The sequence below is a fragment of the Dipodomys ordii genome, unplaced genomic scaffold, assembly GCF_000151885.1.
Source record: "Dipodomys ordii isolate 6190 unplaced genomic scaffold, Dord_2.0 Scaffold4, whole genome shotgun sequence".
In the NCBI taxonomy this organism is placed as follows: Eukaryota; Metazoa; Chordata; class Mammalia; order Rodentia; family Heteromyidae; genus Dipodomys; species Dipodomys ordii.
In genome coordinates, this window is record NW_012267220.1 from 24626481 (window position 1) to 24649233 (window position 22753).

The following is a 22753-nucleotide window of genomic DNA, read 5'->3' on the forward strand; positions in this document are numbered from 1 at the left end:
TATCCTATTCTCTGCAGATAAATCATAACATTTTTGTATGTAATTCTGTAATTATTTCAAATGGTAAACTAGGGTATATGTGATAGTGGCAGATTTAACAAAAATGATACCATCCTATACAGTCTGCCTTATAGTTTGCTTTCTTTTACCCAGTAATATATCAGTATTTAGTAGCTCATCTGAATATCTTAAGGCTCATCTATAGGGTTTATTACATTCATAATATGAAGGCTTTCATATTGCTTGTTATTTATCTCCCCCTTTACTTGTTAAACATACATAATCTTTTCCAAAAAACTATTCATTCCAGAGGCATCAATATCAACAGAAACATAATTTTATTTAATAAAATTATTTTATTTAATAAAATTTTACCAAACAAAATATTCTACATTGCAAAATACTTTAAAATATTCTATGTTTTGTGGTAGTTTGGTAGATTATTTGACTTTATCCAGGCAGTATGTAAAGCAGTCATGGAACTTACTCAGAAATGTATAAAGAGATTGAGTTTTCCCATTCTTGAGTTAATTTCATATCAATACAAATTTCATATCAATACAACATTTTTCTGTGCAATTACATAGCCATATACTATAGGATGAAACTGCATTTTTTAGGCTTTACTTACCATCATGTGTTTAGTTATCTTTTTAAAGAGATGCATTATATATAGCATACAATAACTATACTACTGGGACTTTCAAAATAGTACAGTACATTAGAGAACAACCAATATTTGTTTTTATCCTATTACCCATTTTAACACCCTGCAAAGCTTTTTTTTTTTTTTAAAGCACTAGGGATTTGTTTCCTTTGGGGAGGGGGGTTGCTGATCCTGGGGCTTGAACTAAGGGCACTAGTGCTCTACCACTTGAACCCAGCTGCATTCCAGCTTTTTGGTAATTCATTAGATATAAGAATCTCAGGGAGGGCTGAGAAGGTGGCTCAGTGGTAGAGCGCTTGCCTTGCATGCCTAAGGCCCTGGGTTCGATTCCTCAGCACCACATAAGCAAAAAGAAAAAAGCCGGAAGTGGCGCTGTGGCTCAAGTGGTAGAGCGCTAGCCTTGAGCTGAAGAGCTGAGGGACAGCACCCAGGCCCAGAGTTCAGGCCCCATGACCGGACCCAAAAAAAAAATCTCAGGGACTTTCCTGTCTAACTGGCTTCAAACTGAGATCCTCAGATCTCAGCCTCTGGATTCAGATTACAGGTGTGAGCCACTGGCACTGGGCTATTACTGTGGATTTTTGAAGTCCAGGCCTTGCACTTGCTAAGTAAGTAGTTGCTCTGCTTCATATACCACACCCCAACCCTTTTTTTGTCTTTTTCTAATAGAGTCTGGACTTTTGTCCAAGACCACTGCTCCTACCTTATAGTTATCATCCATCTAGCTGTGACACAGGCATGCACACTACTCTCTACTTATTTGTTGAGATGGATTCTAATTTTTTGCCCAGACTGGCCATGAACTTCAGTCCCAGTCTTGCATTCTGAGTAACTGAGATTACAAGCACTAGCCACTATGCCCAGCTGCACAAACCAGTTTTCAAATGGCATTAATCTCTAAATAAAAAGGCAAGTCTTACCTTGTTTTTGGCATATCTTAAATGTAACTTACCTTTCTGATAAACCCATTTTTATGAAGCATCTTTTTGTCCTAAATTTTAGAACATCTCCTTCATTCTAATCAGAATTTACCTCAAAATAACTTTGCTAGTAAGTTAAGGAAATAAAAAAGTTTCTTATCTTTGTTATTGAGCTACAGACAGCTCAAGTAGTGTGTACTTGTCTAGTAAGTACAAGACTGATCTCAAACCGCAACCACCACCTACCCCGTACCACCACCACTACCACCAAAACAGAAGAATCCACACCCTACTAGCTCTGTAAAATCTTTGAACAAATTTATAGTTCGGATCATAGAGCACTTGCCTAGCATGCATGAGGCTCTGAGTTCAATTTTGAGTTCTGCCAAACATTAAAAAAAAAGAAAAAACTTCATCATTGTTTTCCCTTGTGAATATCAGAATCACTGTGTTGCAGATTTTCACTGTGTAGCACCTCAATATCTAAACCGTTAATCTTGGAAACATCAACAGATCATTACTAATGAAAATATTCAGAAGCAAAGGCTGGGGAAAAAGCTCAGTTGGTAGATTGTTTGCCTAATAAATACAAGGCCCTGATTCAGTCAGCATTGCCAAAAATGAAATAAAATTTGTAAAAACGGGGGAAAATACCCTAAAACTAGAACCTGCTCAAGTAAGTAGAATTTCATTGTGTGTCTTAGAAGTTAAGTATGCAATTCTCATTTTCTTTCTCTGTCACTGTGTATTCAAGCTTAGCCTCAAACTTGGAAATCTAGCCTCAGCCTCCAAATGTGGGCTTATAGGCCACACCCAGCTACAATTTTTATTAGTAAAATCCCAAAAGATGTGAAAGATGTAAAAGATGTGAAAGATGGTGAAGCCACATTGATAACTAGTTATGGATTTATAAAGTTGGCATCAATTTTTATATTTTAAAATCTGGGTTAAATATTGTCCTGGAATTTTATTTTGGAAGTATCTTCCCATATGTACTTTAATGCTAATGATTGCTGTGACATGTATATCCACTCCCAGGAAACAGAAGAAAAGCCCTGACATTTAAAGGACCATTAAAAAAAATTATTAACCTTCATTAAAAGTGGCTGATTAAGCCGGGCGCTGGTGGCTCATGCCTGTAATCCTAGCTACTCAGGAGGCTGAGATCTGAGGATCGCAATTCAAAGCCAGCCTGGGCAGGAAAGTCCATGAGACTCTTATCTCCAATAAGCCACTAGAAAACCGGAAGTGGCGCTGTGGCTCAAGCTGTAGAGCACTTGCCTTGAGCTGAAGAGCTGAGGGACAGCACCCAAGCCCAGAGTTATGCCCCACGACCAACAAAACAAAACAAAACAAAAAGGTGGCTGATTATATCTTAAAAGACCAAATGAAAATTACTTTTTTTTGACTGAGTACTGAGCACAGCTAAATTCTACAAAAAGTATCACTTTTAAGACAATTGTTTTGACTCAAAGATTTGTTTGTTGTGTTTAGTGGCTTGGTGCCCCTCCACAATGCCTGTTCCTATGGGCACTATGAGGTCGCTGAGCTCTTAGTGAGGCATGGGGCATCTGTCAATGTGGCCGACTTGTGGAAATTTACCCCGCTCCATGAAGCAGCAGCCAAAGGAAAATATGAAATCTGCAAGCTCCTCCTAAAAGTATGTAGTTTAGACTTTCAAAATTATAAAGTAATCGTCTGGGTTTTGGTTGTTACTTGAAATCAAATCAGTGTATTTGTCTTAAAAATAATAAGCAGTATAGAGATTATTTCCATTTCCTGTCTGAGTAGCATCTGTAATGTATTTCTAAGTGGATTTGATTAGTGTTATTTCATCACAGTGGGTTTTGATTCAGTTTGCATTGCTTGTCTAGTATATATAATATTAATAGAAGAACAAAATGGTACAAGGAGTAACAAGTTCTTCACTCTAGTTGGTCTTTTTCCTGTTATTTTATTATTGTTAACTCATTATCAAACATAGATATCTATGTTTGTCTATCTAGGTTAAAGAGGTAGTTCAGTAGTAGAGTGCTTATCTAGCAGAAAAGGCCCAGAGTTCAGGCCCCAGCGCACGCGCGTGCACGCGCACACACACACACGATCTCTGAACAAAATTTTTAAATAGATAAATAGATTTGGGGAATATATGTGACATAGTAGAAGTAGTAATTTGTGAACCTAATAATAATCAATAATTACATATTTTTAAGTTAAGAGCCATAGGAAAAATGACCATATATACATTTATATGGTCTATTTTCAGAAAAGGGCATGAGTCTTGAAACTCAGTATATGTGGCAATAGTTGGTGTGGAATAACTTCCAGGTCATTACAACTCTGTTGTCTAGCTTGAATTATTCTTAATTTCTACAGTAGGGCAGCAATCTGTATCAGGCCTTTAGTAAAAATCATTGATTTTTGTTTATTTCATAGGTATAAGTAATTAAACTTTTTAAAGTCAAGGTAATTTTAATGCATTTATCCCTAATATTGTGGTAGTTGTTAAGACTTAATGAAAATATAAAAAATAATTTGAAGTATATTTGTCTTACCAGTGACCTTTTAGATACTTTTTGCATCTGTGTCTTCTTATTCTTTCTTCTTTATTGTAATACCTTGGAATATCCTTCTATAATTAAAGGAAAAAGTGTATTATGTGAAGGTAAGAGATAACTCACCGTCCTTCACCATTAAATAGTAACTTAAATTAAGAATTTATATAACAATGCAAGATGATGTTTTTCTTTTACAAGATGCATAAAGAACATATATATATATATATCTTTCCAGGTATATAAAGATAGGTTGTAAGTGAAATCCATAAATGTATCCCTGTTCACTGCCTTCCTACCTCCTTACAGAAAGTACACATTCTATTTGGTTTTCCTCTTTTGTAGCATGGAGCAGATCCAACTAAAAAAAACAGAGATGGAAATACACCTCTAGATTTGGTCAAAGAAGGAGACACAGACATTCAAGACTTGCTGAGAGGGGATGCTGCCTTGTTGGATGCTGCCAAGAAGGGCTGCCTGGCAAGAGTGCAGAAACTTTGTACACCAGAGAATATCAACTGCAGAGACACCCAGGGCAGGAATTCCACTCCGCTGCATCTGGCAGGTAAGCACCAGGTTGCTTACAGATCTCACCTTCCTGCCTTAAATAACCACTCACCAAAAGCTGAGAGAAACACTAGGCACTGAGGATAATACTGGTGCCAAGCTGCTCATTGACATGTTTTGTTCAGTTTCCTTTTGAAGGCTTTTATCTGAGAGTAGTATTAGCTTTTAAAGTGAAAATTTTAAAGTTTTCTGGTCGTTATCTATGAATATTTAATTTTTTTCCTCTTATTCTGTTTGTCATATTTACTCTCAATAGCGGGCTATAATAACCTGGAAGTAGCTGAATATCTTCTAGAACATGGAGCAGATGTAAATGCCCAGGACAAAGGTGGTTTAATTCCTCTTCATAATGCTGCATCTTATGGGGTGAGTTCAAGTTAAAATCAAGAATTGGTGGCATTTCCTGCTCTATTGAATGTATACACTCTTAAGGACCAGATATCTAGCCAACAGCATTATTCAGGGCGTCTCTAATTTTATATCAATCTTGGTCATCTCATTCCAGTTAAATTTAACTACATTTATCCAACAGCTATGCTTTTTAAAACTTTTTTGCATTCTCTACATTATCTGATATTTGTAGACACAAATAAAATACTTTCAACTCTACCTGAAGTAAACTTTAGAAACTATAAAAGCCAGGGGACTCTTACGCTTGTTTATGTTATTTAGCATCTTAAATATTCAAGCAAGTGGTTGAGTAGTGGATATAGAATTTGATAGTGTTCAGATGAAGTAAAATCCACAGTTAAGAGTCCAGAATAGGCTGGGCGCCGGTGGTTCATGCCACCGGCGAGAGGCTGAGATCTGAAGATCACAGTTCAAAGCCAGCTCAGGCAGGAAAGTCCACGAGACCTTATCTCCAATAAACCACTAGAAAACCAGAAGTGGCGCTGTGGCTCAAGCAGTAGAGCGCTTGCCTTGAGCTGAAGAGCGTAAGGACAGTGCCCAGAGTTCAAGCCCCACGACCAACCAAAAAAAAAAAGAGTCCAGAATAATCTTTTCAAACACTGTAACTATAAACATCAACTAGAAGAAGAATATATTATTATGCCTAGGTACCATTTGTCAGAACAGACTGTCAGTCATTACAGCCTTCTCCTTGCTGCAGTAGAAGTAAGAAGTGTTTCTGTGCTTGTCTGTTCTTCCTCATATCACTGTTTGACTATACAAATCCACAGATGCCAGGTGGCCTCACAGTTGGATTCTCTGTTGAAGAGAGGATGCTTCTTAGATTTTCAAAGCCCTGATAAATTATAAATAAAATCCAAACCTACCACCTTGATCTTCATATTTTCCCTTCATACTCTTCTCCCTTGCTCTTCACAGTATCCACATCTTTCTCAGCCCATTATGCGAAGACCAATCTTGACTAATATTCCACTTCAGTTGAATAAACAGAAAAGAAATTTTATTTCCAAGCATGGTATAAACTAATTGAAGATTATGCTATTATATAGCTATATATGTGTGTGTATGAATATATACTTATATATGCTTATATATGCTTATATATAAGTATATATTCATACACACATACACAAACATGTATACTAAAATTACACACATAACAAATTATACACAAACTTGTATACTAAAATTATAGTATTGAATTTTTTCTTTCCAGAGGTGATTTTTTAACATTTTCAGAATTTCATTTTAGTATTCCTTCACATAAATTCCCATTTTCATTGTGCAACAGCTATTTCCACTGTATATCTGTTATGCAAATACCTGTTACTAGTGCACTACATATTCTTTATGTATAATCCTTTTATCTTTAAGTTGTAAGTATACATGTATACCATTTGGTGTCTCATTTTCAACATTTAGCATGGTCCTTCCCTCCATATTGTATTTTACTAATCCCTTTCTAAGTTTCTATTAAAGGTGTGTTAATACACCCTTAAAAAGCTAATGGGATCATTTGGAGATAAATCATAATCTTTCATCTTCTGTAAGGGTAGGTTGTAGCAGTAGAATGATCTGCTCTAATGAAGCTCATATGACACTCTTAACTGTAAACTACAGTAAGTCCCCCCATATTGTCTTCTGTGTCCTATCCTTTTTCTTTTAGTCTCCATCACTCCCTAGAGGGGGAAGAATGATTCCATGAGTCAGTACATGTGTGAAGTATATTCTGTAAACTATGGGCACTGTAAACTGAAAGATACCACTCTTGTTATAAGAAAACTTACTTCCTGAAGTCCCTGTACTGAGCCAGTCAGAATAAGGGCTGCATGCACTCCTGTACTATCATAGTTTTAAGGACAAACCAATGTTTGACCAGCTCAACATCACAATTAAGTAGACACAGATTAAATGATTAGCCTGGAGATAAAAATAATAAAATGAGATGTCTCAAAACACATAATTATTTAGTTATGCATTTATGTATTGGTGATTATTCTTCAGTACATTGTTAACATTTTTACCCTGGAGAGCTTGGGCTGTGTATCTTTACCTATCTTCTATATAAAAAAGGATTGCTATGTCAGTTTTTCCAAGTGGAGAGCAAACATACACTTTTAAGAAGCTTTACAAGGTTCATGAAAGTTTATACTAATGGCAGTGTATCTTATTCTGTTTAGTATAATGCTTTGTGTGGCTTTTTTACTCCTTTAGCAGAGCTTGAACTCAGGACCTCATGTTTGCTGGGTTTTCTTGCTCACTGCTAGCATTCTACTACTTGAGCCACACCTCCAACCTGACTATTTTGGAGATAGGTTCTAATGGATTACCAGGCTAGCTTTGAACCACAATCCTGCAGATTTCAGTCTTCTAAGTAACAAGGATTACAGGCATGAGCTTCTGGCACCTAGTTTGCCTTGCGTTTTTTAATGTACACTTCCATAGGACAGTTCATTTCTTTGCTATTAAATAAATGTAAAATATTGACTTATCTCTCACATCTTTCACCACAATGCATGTCAATCAGTTGGTTAGCTTTCTCTCAATTTTTTTTAAATTTTCCAATATTTCCCCTAAAAAAATATGTGAGGGATCTTATGACTTCAAAACAAAGACTGTGTGTTATCTTAAAGTTGGCCTGGGCATCGTTCCTTAGCTTTTTTGTTTAAGGCTGGCACTCTGCCACTTGAGCCCACAACTCTACTTCTGGCTTTTTCGTGGTTAATTGGAGATAAGAGTCTCACCTGGGCTGGCTTTGAACCTCAATCTTCTGATCTAATCCTCTGAGTAGCTAGGGTTATAGTCATGAGCCACCAGTGCTCAGTTTAAGTAGCTTTAGCTGGAGTCTAGACACTTCTTCCTATCCTTCCCACCTTTCCAAAATTTAATTAAAGCATTTCAGTCTTTTTATGTTGTATTGTCATTTAAAGCATTTCTATTGCAGTTGGATTCCAAAACACTGTTGACTTTTTCTCCTAGAAACATTCCAACCAAGTTGAGTTCCTTTTCTAGATCTTCCAGTTCGATATTTTGGTGTTAGAAAGTGACGAGAGCTGAGCTGCAGCATATTTATTGCATTTGTGGGTCTTAATTTTCAGTTACTATTTTTGTTCCAGTGGTATAGCTACTTAAAACAATTAAAGGGCTTAGCTTAAGAATTGTTTTTAGTGTACTTGAATAGTGATAAATTCCTTCCTGTCCATTGCTCTTTCAGATGTTTGTCAGCAGATTCAACAAACATGTAATTGATTTCTCTAAGCAAAGGCTACAAATTCAACATAAAGAAAGTTTAATAATACATAACTCATTTTATATGCATGTACATAAACAAACTCATAATTTTCCTTGGAATATCTAATTTTAGAAGTCCAGGCAAATTAGTCTACTAAATAATATTATTATTAGAGTGAACATAGAAATAGAGAAGCACAGTAAGAGCTTATAACCTCACTTAGGAGAAGATTGAAATTACTCCATATTTTTGGATTTGCTGAGCAAAAATTGGTCTTTCCCACACACATTCATTGAATAAGAGAGATAAATTACTAGGTTTTATTTTGATAGATGGGACCACTGTTTCCATCTTTCATGTTGTAAAGTTTAAAGTTAATTTTGTAATTATCAAAGACCCAAAAAGGATCATAAAGTGCTAGTTTGAGTGTACTGCCTTTTTTCCCCCTTTTGGCCATACATTACCAGCTGTAGGAAACATTTTTTTTAGGAGATAACTCACCTATACTTTAATATAAGATAAATTTTCTTCCTTTTGTTCTTCAAAATTGAAATTCATGAAATCAGTAATTATTGTACTTTCCTAAAAACCTTTAATACTGTTTCAGGAAAAGAACTTATTCTTTTTCAAAGTCAGTATATCTTCAAGAGACCCTTTATCTTGGGATCTTTCTTTTTCCTCTCCATGTTATCCCATTTTCACATCAGTCCAAAGAGTTCAGTATAATATAGTTAAGCAGAAGCATGAGTTAAAAGGAACTCTCAGCAGAAAATGTGTGCTTCTGAATTATTAAAAGTGACCAGTATCCAAAAGGTGTCAAGCACCCAAAATCTGAAATGGATCTCAGAAGTACTAAATGATTACTATTTTGCCAATCTAATAGTTCTAAATGTTTTCAAAATAAAAAATTATTCTTAATATTATTTATAATCTAATTGTTAGCTGAATACCAATAGCTTACTCCTATAATCCTAGCCACTCAGGAGGCTGAGATCTGAGGACCAAGACTTGAAGCCAGCCATGGCAGACAAACCAAGGGACTCTTCTTACTTCTAATAACCAGCAAAAAGCTAGAAACAGAGGTGTAACTCAAGTGGTAAAATGAGTAGAAAAGCTAAGCAAGAGAGCCTGAGCTCAAGCCCAGTACCAGAACCAAAACAAAAAAGCCTTAATTGTTGAATCAATGTTTCATGTGCCTATTAAAATTTTTTTTTCTTTTTGTTGGTTATGTGGCTTGAACGTCCAGGCTAGTGTTCTACCACTGTGAGCCACCGCACCATTTCCAGTTTTCTGCTGATTAAGTGGAGATGAGTCGCACAGAGACTTTCCTGCCTGGGCTGGCTTTGAACCTTGATCTTCAAATCTCAGCTTTCTGAATAGCAAGGATTATAAGCATGAGCCAGCTGGCACCCGGCCACATTAGGAGCTTTCTTCATTAAAAATTTTTCTGTACTTATTACCCCTTTTGTCTATTCTCCTTTTCCAAAATAGTGATGTTAGTAGACTTTATCTCCCTTATAATAGTTTTTCTGTAGTACACTTCTTACTGAGCTCATTTGTCATATAGTTAGTGCATATTTGTCATATAGTTAGTTACTGTTAGTGCAGTACCCCAGAGTTCCTTATCCTAAATTTTAGGACCCTACTGGATATTCAGCTAGTGTTTAGTGTTGTTGGGTGAGTGGGTAGGAGAGGGTAAGCCAATAAATAAGTGATGGCCTCTCCTCTGTGTTCCAGTGTTTTCCACCAAACTAGTTACAGAGTATCATTGCATTCATACTTTACTTCAAAAGCCATATACTACAAGAGAGTCTTAACCTTTCTTACATTTTCCTTTCTACCTAGTTTCTTGTAGTCTTTTATTTTTTAATCTTCTGTAAACTCCCCCACCACCATAGTTATCTGACTTTTCACGTGCTTTTTTTTGTAGTGAATGTTTTTCTAAACCCCCTTTTTCCCTCTTTCAAAACTTTTTTTTTTTTTTTCTTGAACTCAGGGTCTAGGCCACTGTCCCTGAGCTTTTTTTTTTTTTTTTTTTTTAGTCAGTCATGGGGCTTGAACTCTGGGCTTGGGCGCTGTCCCTGCACTCTTCAGCTCAAGGAGAGCGCTCTACCACTTGAGCCACAGCGCCACTTCTGGTTTTCTAGTGGTTTACTGGAGATAGAGTCTCACAGACTTTCATGCCTGGGCTGACTTTGAACCGCGATCATCAGATCTCAGCCTCCTGGGTAGCTAGAATTACAGGCGTGAGCCACCTGTGCCCGGCTGTCCCTGAGCTTTTTTACTCAAGGCTAACTCTCTGCCACTTTGAACTTCAGCTTCACTTCTAGTTTTTTGGTGATTAGAGATGGGAGTCTCACAGACTTTCTTATATAGGCCGCCTTAGAACTGCAATCCTCAGATCTCAGCCTCCTAAATAGCTAGATTACAGGTGTGAGCCACCAGTGAATACTGGGTCCAAAAACATCTGAACTTAGCTCTTTATTATCATTTTTGACTTAGGGTCTCATCACCTCATTCCACTCACTTTTTCTTCTCTAAATCATTTTTAACACTGCAAACTAATTTTTTTTATAAAATTTAATTTTATTATGCTACTTTCCCAAAGGCTGGAAAAAAGACAGAATCTTTGCAATTAGCATCTTAATAACTAAATCTGATTATAGCAGGTTAGAAGACAAATATGAATATTAAAAGAGAACCAGTGGATTGAACCATTAATAGAAGACCTGACAACCTGAGCAGGTTCATTTTATGTGTTTTTAAAATAAAACTGAATATGTTAGAAGACTAGAAAAAAGTTACGCGCAGAATTACAATATAAAAGAATAACTGAAACTTGCTTCCTTTGAGGAAGCAAAAAAAAAGTCCAAAATATAGGTAGAGGCATGAAATACGGGTATAGAGTAAGTTGTTAGTAGAAACAAGATACATGATGGAACTTTACCAGGTAGACTTATGCCTAACTATTTACATTTTCTTGTTTTTCTCAGCATGTTGACATAGCTGCTTTACTAATCAAATACAATACATGTGTAAATGCAACCGATAAGTGGGCATTTACTCCTCTTCATGAAGCAGCCCAAAAAGGAAGGACACAGTTATGTGCCCTACTCCTAGCACATGGTGCAGATCCAACTATGAAGAACCAAGAAGGTCAGACACCTTTAGATTTGGCAACCGTAAGTCTTCATTTCAGATTTTTGGCAATCCTCCTTATAACTTTAGAGATACATCCTAGGTCTAAGAAGGTTTACCTTCCATCAGACTTAACTTTGCTTAGAATAAGAATACATGAAGTTCATATTTCTTATGTTGTTTAAAACTGTTAAAGTAGAAGTTAACTATTCTAACTATTCTGCCCACTTAGTTTGTGAGAATGGGAAACATGAATCTTAGGAAAGCATTCTAGCATGTATCCTTAAAGAATTCTATTTAGTAAAATACCTTATACCTTCTGTGGGTGGCTGATATTAACTGACTTTCTCTGAAGCCATGTTTCATTGACAAAACTCTGGATTTGGTCTTTGTGAGGCTATTTCTTACTTAATGAAACTGTTACGGGGGAAAAGCTGGAATACCGGATAATTTTATTTTCCAACCTAGCAAATTGTAGATTAATATACTTATTTAAAGTGAACTAAACAGTTACAGTTCATTCCTGTACTTTATCAGGGGCAGATAAACCAGCCAGTTCATTTGGCAGAGTTCTTTATAGAAATCCTAGCCACATCTGCAAGTACATTAGGTTCATGTTTTCCTGTGCCAATATTGGCAAAAATCTACACAGAACCAAACTCCCCTTCCTTTAGTCATCCGTAACAAGTGCCTAATTTCTAGATTGACAGACATTCACCAAGCCCTCTTTCCTGCCCCAGCCACGTCTTATATTTTTCTTACTACCGCACTCATTCCACTAATATACACCAATAACCATGTTTAACCATTTTTAATCATTAAAGAAAAACAATCACAAAAATGGCTACTTAGTTAAAAAAATTATAACCTTATATTTTTGTGTTTGATTATTATTATTTTTAGGCTGACGATATCCGAGCATTGCTGATAGATGCCATGCCCCCAGAGGCCTTACCTACCTGTTTTAAACCTCAGGCGACTGTAGTGAGCGCCTCTCTCATCTCACCAGCATCCACTCCCTCCTGCCTCTCTGCTGCCAGCAGCATAGATAACCTAACTGGCCCTTTAGCAGAGCTGGCAGTGGGAGGGGCCTCCAATGCAGGGGATGGTGCAGCCGGAACAGAAAGGAAGGAAGGAGAAGGTAGGAATTCCTGTGAATGCTTGTCTGTATCTTACTGAATACTTCATTTATAGATATCCTGTAAATTTTCACACTTATAACATGTTGTAAGAAATATTTCATGTGGGGTTTGAGGAGGATCACAGCTCAAAGCCAATTTGAGCTACCTGATAAAACTCAGTCTCAAAAACACAAACAAACAAAGAACACTCCATAAAAAGTTCTTAGTAATGTATACCCGAGTTTCCAACCATTGTTGAATGAGTAGGTCTTAGTACTGAAATTCAGACAGAAAACTCAAACAAGTTATTTAAGGAATGAAAGCTAAAATAAGAGCTGGGACATTTATATATTTAATTCATTAAAAATAGTAAACTATCCTCCATTTTATCCTATAATAAAATATATTTTATTATGTGAGAATTAATACTGTATTATAGTCTCTACATATGTACTTTTTCATTTTACTTCTGTATTCCACCTATATTATTAGAATTAATATAAGTATTACATATGTGATAAAACACTCTGCTTTCACTTCTCAACCAAACTCAGAGTACCTTAAAGAATTTACAGAAAACTTTTATATTCTACTTCATACTATGTAAAATCTTCTATACATCCAACCAGAGGTGTCAGGATATATGGCTTAAACTAGATACTGAAGTTTCCTTTAGCTTCATAAATTCTAAGAAACCTTAATTTTTCTATTTTAGTTGCGGGTCTTGACATGAATATCAGCCAGTTCCTAAAAACACTTGGCCTTGAACACCTGCGGGATATCTTTGAAACAGAACAGGTAAACTTTTTAAAACTGTGTTTGCATCTTTTAAATTCAGTTTTAACTTATTTATTGCCACCTATTATTTCTTCTCTTCTTGGCAGCTATTTTTTTTTTTTTTTGGGTCCGGTTGTGGGGCCTGAACTCTGAGCCTGGGCACTGTCCCTCAGCTCTTTAGCTCAAGGCTAGTGCTCTACCACTTGAGCCACACACCACTTCCGGCTTTTTTTTTCTTTTTGCTTATGTGGTGCTGAGGAATCGAACCCAGGGCTTCAGGCATGCAAGGCTAGCGCTCTACCACTGAGCCACCTTCCCAGCCCCATTGGCAGCTATTTTTAAACCTATATCACATTTCTATTGAAGCCCGGGGAGCCTAGTATTTTATACTTCTCCCCCAAATCCTGTAGCAGTTAATGGTCTTTGTTATTCAGTTCATAACCAGCCCAGGCAGGAAAGTCTGAGATGCTCACCTCCAGTTAACCACCAAAAAATCCAAAAGTGGAGCTGTGGCACAAGTAATGAAGCACTATCTGAGCATAAAAGTTAAGGAACAGCACCCAGGCCATGAGTTCAAGCCCCAGGATTGGCACGGGAAAAAAATTCTTTATGAGACATAGTTTTCAAATTTTTCACTGACCTATGCCCACTTCTGGTTTATTTTTTTCCCTCTTACCAGCTGTGTGAAACTGGGTTAAAAGACATTGAACCTCTTATTTCCATTACCTGTTAAACTACAATGCTTATAAATATCTGGAGGTTAAAATTCTTTGTCATATTATGGTTTCATTTGCCAATTTTTAAAACATGCTTCAGTGAGGCAAGAAGTCTTTTTCTTTACTGGTGAAGACTATATAGAAACAATTTCCTCTTCCTATCATTTAATTCATCTTCTGTATTATAGATTTTTATGAGAATATTATAAACAGTAAGTTATATAAGTTATTTCTTCCCTGAAGGATTTGGTTATATAAAGCATTACTCCTGCTCTGGCTACATTAACCACCTTAGCCCTTTGTTCCAAATTGTGAAAGTCACACATATCATCATTCAATAAAGACCAGTTTTTTCATAGAATTTTAGAATCTATTTCAGTTGGTTTACATTATGATTTACAGCCTTTTTTTATTCCTAACTTTTCATTGTATATTCTTCATGAGCAACTGACTTCCAGTAGCATGTTTACCTCACTTTATTGATTTTAATACTTTAATAGATCAGTTTTCCATCAGTCCTTCTGACAGCTTATCCTTTTGTGGTTGTTTTCTCAATCAGTTTCATGGTTTTCCTTTTCACTGCAAATTTGTTCCAAATAAATCAGTGTTCCATTGATTTTCTTTTGGCCAAAATAATTCCTATGTTCTTTTTTTGGTCAATATATTGACTGCTACACTTAATGTATATTACCTAATGCTGTTCCTTTCCTCCAGACTAATGATATTGTCTTTGTTTATATTGATCTATTTGAAACTGATCTTCTGGTCCAATTGTCAAGTAATCAAGTTTATTTTTATTTCAATTGTAGATGTTATTTATCTAGCCTTCGTAATAACGGAACAGATGTAGTTAATTCTTTCTTACATTAACATATTGAAGCAAGTCAGTAATAAGTAATGATGGTCACAATAGTTATATAGCTGAGAGCAGTAAAGGTGCATGCCTGACTTAATTCCTGTCTGCTTAGCTGAGGCCAAGGGAAGACACTTTATAATATCTTCCTGCCTTTTGTTTCTATTCATGGATACCTCTCTCCCAATAGAGTGGGAACGTTGTTTAGTTTCTGGTCCCAAGAAATTATCTTTCAGACTATCATAATTTCAACTTCCACACTTACTCTCAGAAGTCTTTGAACTAAATTGTATTGTTTCATATAGATATTTAACTAAGCTTTGTATCAAACAATGTTACCCAAATCCCTTATAATTGATTAAATGTAGTATTAACGTTACTTCAGCCCCTTTTCTTTTATAATGCTAATTTTCTCTTCCCATCCCAGGTAAAATGGACAGATTTCAGAAACGAGGCAACTCTCTAGAAGAAGTGACATTTGCTTTATATGAAGGATGATTTTAGTTCACATACAAATGATCTTTATTCTAAAGATGATAGTTATATCTTAATGTGTGCTAGATATAAATAATTAGCCCAACAAATTTGATTTTCTGGATAAACCTAAGTTAAGGTTTAAAATAAAGTGAGTTACTATAGTTTAAAAGCATGATTTTCAAAATAATATTTCTCATATTTTAGAGAGCTGTAAATGAATGAAAACAAAACTAAATTCTGTAGCTTTTCTTCCAGTGGTAGTGCCTATTAAATATGAGAACGAATTGGACACCATATAACTCAAAGCAACTGAATTTAAAATTGTTATTTCAGGTTTCTAGTCACCCCTTTTAATAAATATGAATAAATATAAGGTCTATAATCTTAACTACTCAGAAAGCTGAGATCTGGAGGATTAAGAATCGAAACCAGTTCAGGCAAAAAAAAAAAAAATCCATGAAATTCCATCTCCAGTTAACCAGCCAAAAGCTAGGTTGGAAATGTAGTAGAGTACCAGCTGTGAGCAACAAGCTGAGTGAGGGAGAGAGTAAAAGCATTGAGTTCAAGCTTCAGAACTGGGGAAAAGGGAAGGAAGGAAGGAAGGAAGGAAGGAAGGAAGGAAGGAAGGAAGGAAGGAAGGAAGGAAGGAAGGAAGGAAGGAAAGGAAGAAAAAGGATCAAGTTATATATCATGACTTTTGACATTTGTTGAGCTATATTATATTTTAATATCTTGTACTTTCCACAGCCGGTGCTGCGAATTAAAACCAGGGCCTCTGACATTCTAAGCAACTACTCTACCACTCACCTATATCCCTGGCCTTCTGAGGTTTTTATGACTTTTCTTAGCCTCAGTTTCCTCATAAGGCTCTAGTAGAACTTTCATTGGTATATTTGATGGATAGCAAGTACATAATGAATATTGGCTAGAGAGATGATAAATGGCTTGGTGGAACTGCAGTAATACGTTTGTATTCAGTTGCAGGTAAAGTTGGGCCATTCTTTCTTTTTCAAGATTCCAAATATTTTTGATTCCTTCTATCCTTTAGCCAATATCCTAATGAATGATTTCTTTTTTTTCCTTTTGGTTATTTTCATGTTTATTCTTTCTGTGGGACTGTGAGCATCAAATTGGATAAATGTCAAAATGGCTGGGCAGAGGTGCCTCACACATGAAATCCTAACTGATCAAGAGACTAAGATCCAAGGACTATGGGCAGAAAAGGCCACAATATTCATTTCTAATTAGCTAGTAAAAAGCTGGACTAGAGGCATAACTCAAAGTAATAGAGTGCCAGCTCTGAGCAAGCAAGCTGAGTGAGAAATCATGATACTCTGAGGCTCACCACACACAAAACGATAGCACGGACATATTAGTATATCTACTGCAGTATGAGAAAAACTACTCCAAAACTTAATAGCTTAAAATAACCATAATTTATTATCTCAGATTCTGTGGATAAGAATGCAGGCCTGGCTTAGTTGGTTGTCTCTGGTTTAAGATCTCTCGTGAAGTTACTGTCAAAGCTGTCAGCCAAGTCTTGCAGTCTCATCTGAAGGCTCATCTAACTGGTGGAGATCCACTTCCAAGGTCACTCACAGTGGTTGAATAGCGTTATGCCATGTATATTGGCTGTCTGTTGCTGTTGAAAAAATGGCCACAAACCTAGCAGCTTAAAACAACACACATTTTGTGGAGCAGGATGTGTAGTTGTGTCATAAGGTTGCAGTAAAATATCAGCTAGGGCTGGAATCTCATTCTGAAGTCTCAGCTGAAAAAATGATCCCCTTCCAGATTTATATGGTTCTTGGCAAATGCAGATCTTTTCAGGCCTCAGTCCTTACCACATTAGCCTCTCTAATGGGCATCTTATTTTATCAAACTCCACAAGGAGGAAAAAAGGATCTTCCAATCAACACCCTGTCACCATAGCTATATTATTCTTGGGTAGAAACAAGTCAGTAGGCCATCCTGCACTCCAGAAGAAGGGGCTCACACAAGGTGTGAATGTAAGAAGTGGCAGTCATGCTCTCTCTGTAGCCAGCTTCCCCCAGCTGAGCCCTCCACAAGAGTGAGAGCCCAAGATACGCACCATGATCTAAGAATTATATCCCATTGCTTCAACTGCATTGTATTTGTTAGGAATGTATCAATAAGTTTAGGGACTTCTGTCTGGATTGAAATCTGTTCCCTTGTCAATACTCAAGAGCAGCACTTCAGTCCAAACACAGATACTTAAAGCCATTGTAGACTAAGAGATCTACCCTCAGCCTAGCTTTCTAAAGTAAGTGGCCTCATGTCTATTTGTCAGAGTATTTTGGGTGGCCGTAGTGATAGTTAGGTCTGGGTTTTATTTTTTTTTTTATGATTGAGAGACTAAAAAAGAAAATAGAGAGAGAAAGGAGAGAGAGAGAGTTCTGATCCTGGCCCACTACTTGTGTTAGATAAATACTGAATGTCACTTCAGAGAAGGTTGAGGTGTCTGAGTTGTAGTTGTTGCATAAATATGAGATCCCATTTCTATGCCAACTTTACTTAAAGTGACAGAATATTTAGAAGAAGAAAGGATATTATTGATAATGTGGTTCATAATCTTTATTAAAATCACATGTAGCCAAAAATAATAAAGGCTCCTATTTTGTGAAATATCCTATTCTGTTTCAGAGATGTGTGTTTCAGATTGGTGTTTTTTGAAAGCTCTACTGAAAACTTCCTTTGAGCGATTTCAAGTGAATTGCCCATTTTGTCCAATAGAGCAATTATTTCTTAAATAGCCACTTAGCAGCAATATAGTAAATTACTTCAGAGAATGAACAATGTATGTTCATTGCACTGAGATGATCAGACTTAAAAATTTCACTCTGACGATAAAAATCAGCAGAGCCCTATATCTTAGTTCTCAGGTTTTTCAAAAAAGTATTTTATATAAGTAGAAAAGTAGAAAAGGCTATGGATATGGTTTAGAATCTTACATGAATGTCTGTTTTTAAAAAAGATTACTCTTTCTTTTCCAAAGAAAGAAAATGAAAGGCCAGTCTTGTAGACCAGTGTTTGTATTGTATTGTCACAGAACAAGCCTCTTGTGGGCTGAAAATGACAGGTGTGTGGCTGCCCAAGATCTCATCTCATGAAATCAGAACACTGCCACTTGGTGGTGCTAGAGTCACAGTTACTTTCATTCACAAAGGTATTAATGGAGCCAACTAATTATCTCCGTGTACAGGGATGAATAAGCAAAAATAAAAACGCTATTTCGTGCAAAAATAAAATGTGTGTTTTTCAGCCCAGATTGATAAATCTGAGAATTTGAGAGCTTATAAATTACTTCCTCTCTTGTCCTAATTGGAATTCCTGATATAGCTTCTTTATCACAGGGTCTGAAATCACATTCAGTACTTCAAATCCACATTTCATTACTTTCTTTTTTTGTTTTGTTTTTTCTTGTTTGTTTGTTTTTTGTCGGCCATGGGTCTTGAACTCTGGGCTTGAGTGCTATTCTTCAGCTCTTCAGCTCAAGTCGAGTGCTCTACTGCTTGAGCCACAGCACCACTTCCCATTTTCTAGTGGTTTATTGAAGATAAGAGTCTCATGGACTTTCCTGCCTGGACTGGCTTTGAACCATGATCCTCAGATCTCAGCCTCCTGATTAGCTAGAATTACAGGGGTGTAGCTAGGATTACAGGGGTGAGCCACCAGCGCCCCACTCATTTCATTACTTTCTAAGCAGCATATTCCTGGCTTGAATATTCCTGACACAGAGAATTTTCTTATCTTTACCTAAAATCTGCTTACCATATTCTGTTTAGTTATACCAATCACAATACCAATTACTTTTCCCTTTTCTCTACTATTTATTTCTACTGCCTCCTGGACTGTGGAATCTGTGATTTCCCCGTTTTACGAGTTATCCATGTCTTATCTATCTTAAGGCAGGTAAAAGATGGTAGAACTCAGTAATGTGAAGGAAATGCAACAATGATCATTTATATTTCTATAATACTGCTCCTTTTTTAATTCCACATCAGTTATAGCAAATTAAGATGTATTTTTGTTAAGCTAAAGACTTGATAATTAAAGCAATGAAAGGAAAGCTATAAAGTCCTGCTCATAAAGGAAACAAAAGAGTTGTATTTGTATGGAATCTTAACATTATAGGCAAGTGGAAATACCTTCATTCCCTGAGGAACTGCTACAGATTTAGCAACTAATTTTTACTTTCATTTTTCAGATTACACTAGATGTTTTGGCTGACATGGGTCATGAAGAGTTGAAAGAAATAGGGATCAACGCATATGGACATCGCCACAAATTAATCAAAGGAGTAGAAAGACTTTTAGGTGGACAACAAGGTAAGCTGGCAGAAAAAAAAGTATGTTAACAATGCAAGATAAATGTCAAGGCTGGCATTCTAGCTCAGACAATCTGGCCCCAAAGCCCAACATGTAACTGATAGAGTACCTTCTGCCTTCTTATCTCAGTTACTGGCAACATACTTCTCCAGTTGAAAATACCTGTGAGTTCTCCTTTCTGTTCCTACATTTTATCTCCTACATTTCTCTGGAATTTTTAAACACCACCATCTTGTTGCTCTCACCAAACCCAAGTCACCATGACCTCTCTCCAGGACCATCACATCACTTTCCAGCTTATCTGCAGTTTTCCGCTATTACCTCCCTCCCCTGCCTTCTGCACACGGACCACCCCAACCCTTTTGAATGAGTATGTGATCCAGCATTCTTGGGCTCAAACCCTTCAATAAAATCCTGTTGCTTTGGGAATAAAGTCAGATACTTAAAACCTGGCTTTCATAATCTTACCTCTTTACCGCTTATTGAACCTTTATCCCTTCTTTTTGACCATTAACTCAGGTGTTTTTGTTTTGTTTTGTTTTTCCATTTTTCTTTTGTTGTCAAAAGTCCCTTATCTTTTTCTTTCATGCTTATCATTTCTCTTAGAAATACTTTTCATTATAGGAAAGCAAGAAAAGATAAGGAAAACAACTTGATAATATGCAGAGCTAAGAAAATTGCAATGATGTGAAACTGAAAGGGGGTGTCTGTTTGCTTGTTTGTTTGCTGGTCCTGGGCACTGTCCCTGAGCCTCATTGTACTCAAGGCTAGCACTCTACCCTTGAGCCACAGTACCATTTCCAGCTTTTTCTGGGAAGTTATTAGAGATAAGAGTCTTATGGACTTTTCTGCCCAGGCTGGCTTTGAACAGTGATCCTCAAATCTCACCTTCCTGAGTACCTAGGATTATAGATGGGAGCCACCAGCGTCTGACTTAAAAGGAGGTTTTGAACTAGATTCCTACTTAGTTATTTGTATATTATACTCCATACATAAAATTAACTGGGAAGTTCATGTTAGTGAACATTTGAAGCTAGTAAAGGATAATTCTTACATTTTACACATGACACACTGTGATTTCTCTAATGTCAGACATACTTTCATGGGCATTCATGATATGAGTTTAGTTCAACAAATACTATTAAAACCTACTGAGTAGAAGGTACTCTGAAAGAATAGATCAAATAAATTCCCTAAAATATCATAATTTATTCTCTTGTCTTTGTTGTAGTTGTTAAATACACTCTTATGTTTGACATTGAAAATGAAAATAGTTTAAGGTATGTCTCAAAATGTCAGTTATTTATTAAGTTCCTCTAACATAGGGCCAAGGTAGTATGGACTTTTATTTTACATGTTTATTTTTTTCTCTTTCAGGAACCAATCCTTACTTGACTTTTCATTGTGTAAATCAGGGAACTATTTTGCTAGATCTTGCTCCAGAAGATAAAGAATATCAGTCAGTAGAAGAAGAGGTAATGGACATCAAAAATTTTAATTTTAATTTTCTGACTCCTATTAAACCTGTTTTCTAGTCAGCATAAGCTCATCTATAACTTCCTATAATCACTTGCCTGTTAGTAGTCTCCATTAGTGATCACAGTAATAGAATATTGCCAAAATTGAAATAGGACTGTAGGTTAGAACATCACAGTGCTTCAGATTATACCACTGTAGATTAGAACTATAACACGTCATATGTTTATTGTCCAGTATGTGGGGTAGATTTCTTTTTTCTGGAGACTTCCTTGAAATTCATGTAAGCACACATCCTACTAGAACTATTTTCTAAACAATATGTTTAATTTTCACATATGGTTCAGAAGTCAGCTGCCAATTTCTCGAATCATAATTATTTCAGTCAAAATAGGATGACTATTTGTATGGGTGTCCTGAGAGAGAGATGGTATAGAAATCACTTTTTTTCAGAGCTTTGGTTAATCTCTATTTTCTCATGTCACTAAATTTGTTAAACAATTTGTTAGTGAACTCCTATTTACTAATTCTGAGTTTTTGGCTATTCACTGAAACCATATGGGAAACTTGAAATATTGGAAACAGAGGAAATATCTTTAGAATTAATACACCAGTGTATTTATATAAAGTTAAAACATTTTATTCTACAGATGCAGAGTACTATTCGAGAACATAGAGATGGTGGGAATGCTGGTGGCATCTTTAACAGATACAATGTCATTCGAGTAAGTTTTAAAGCTTTGATGGTAATAATAGGTTTGCTTACCCAAAAATTAAATCTTGATGAAGTGGAGTTAGCAGATATAAATGATGCCAGTAGACATCAGAATTAACCCCAAAATACAGAATAACAAAAAGTATAAGTAAAAATCATTAAAAGGAATAGTAGCTGAATTCCACTGACATGACTCTTATCACTTAAGTAAAACAAACAAGAAAACAAAACTGACCCTACCTAAGTAAAACACTTTTCCTAGTAAATTAGGAACTTACCTCTTATTGATAGTTAACTTTCTTTTTTTCATCCTTTATTAAAGATTCAAAAAGTTGTCAACAAGAAGTTGAGAGAGCGATTCTGTCACAGACAAAAGGAAGTATCTGAAGAGAACCACAACCATCACAATGAGCGCATGCTCTTTCATGGTACGTACCATGAAGTCTTTGCAGACATCCCTCCAAGCTTTGGCAGAAAATTAATACAGGGTTGGTTGTGTTCAAATGTCTTGTTTTGATTCTATTTCTCAAATACTTACTGTTGGTACTAGCTAGTGTTTCATGTCAGTATTAGCTTTCAAAGCACATGCAGAAAGTAATGTATATAGTTGACTCACCTAGTAAAGTATATTTTGTTGTAAGTTAGTGTAATTCTTTTTTGGGGGTGGGGGGCGGGGTCCGGTCATGGGGCCTGAACTCTGGGCCTGGACACTGTCCCTCAGCTCTTCAGCTCAAGGCTAGCACTCTACCACTTGAGCCACAGCACCACTTCCGGCTTTT

General features: G+C 36.2%; 1 protein-coding gene across 1 annotated transcript in view; it reads left to right on the top strand.

Moving 5' to 3' along the window:
• Tnks (tankyrase, TRF1-interacting ankyrin-related ADP-ribose polymerase) overlaps positions 1–22753 on the top strand; it is a 141650-nt gene that overhangs the window by 110374 nt on the left and 8523 nt on the right. The window contains exons 15-24 of the mRNA XM_013024125.1: positions 3082–3247; positions 4488–4707; positions 4966–5075; positions 11346–11534; positions 12394–12631; positions 13327–13409; positions 19663–19783; positions 21161–21258; positions 21910–21984; positions 22297–22416. Coding sequence (XP_012879579.1) covers positions 3082–3247; positions 4488–4707; positions 4966–5075; positions 11346–11534; positions 12394–12631; positions 13327–13409; positions 19663–19783; positions 21161–21258; positions 21910–21984; positions 22297–22416 — 1420 coding nt within the window. The remainder of the gene's footprint in view (positions 1–3081; positions 3248–4487; positions 4708–4965; positions 5076–11345; positions 11535–12393; positions 12632–13326; positions 13410–19662; positions 19784–21160; positions 21259–21909; positions 21985–22296; positions 22417–22753) is intronic.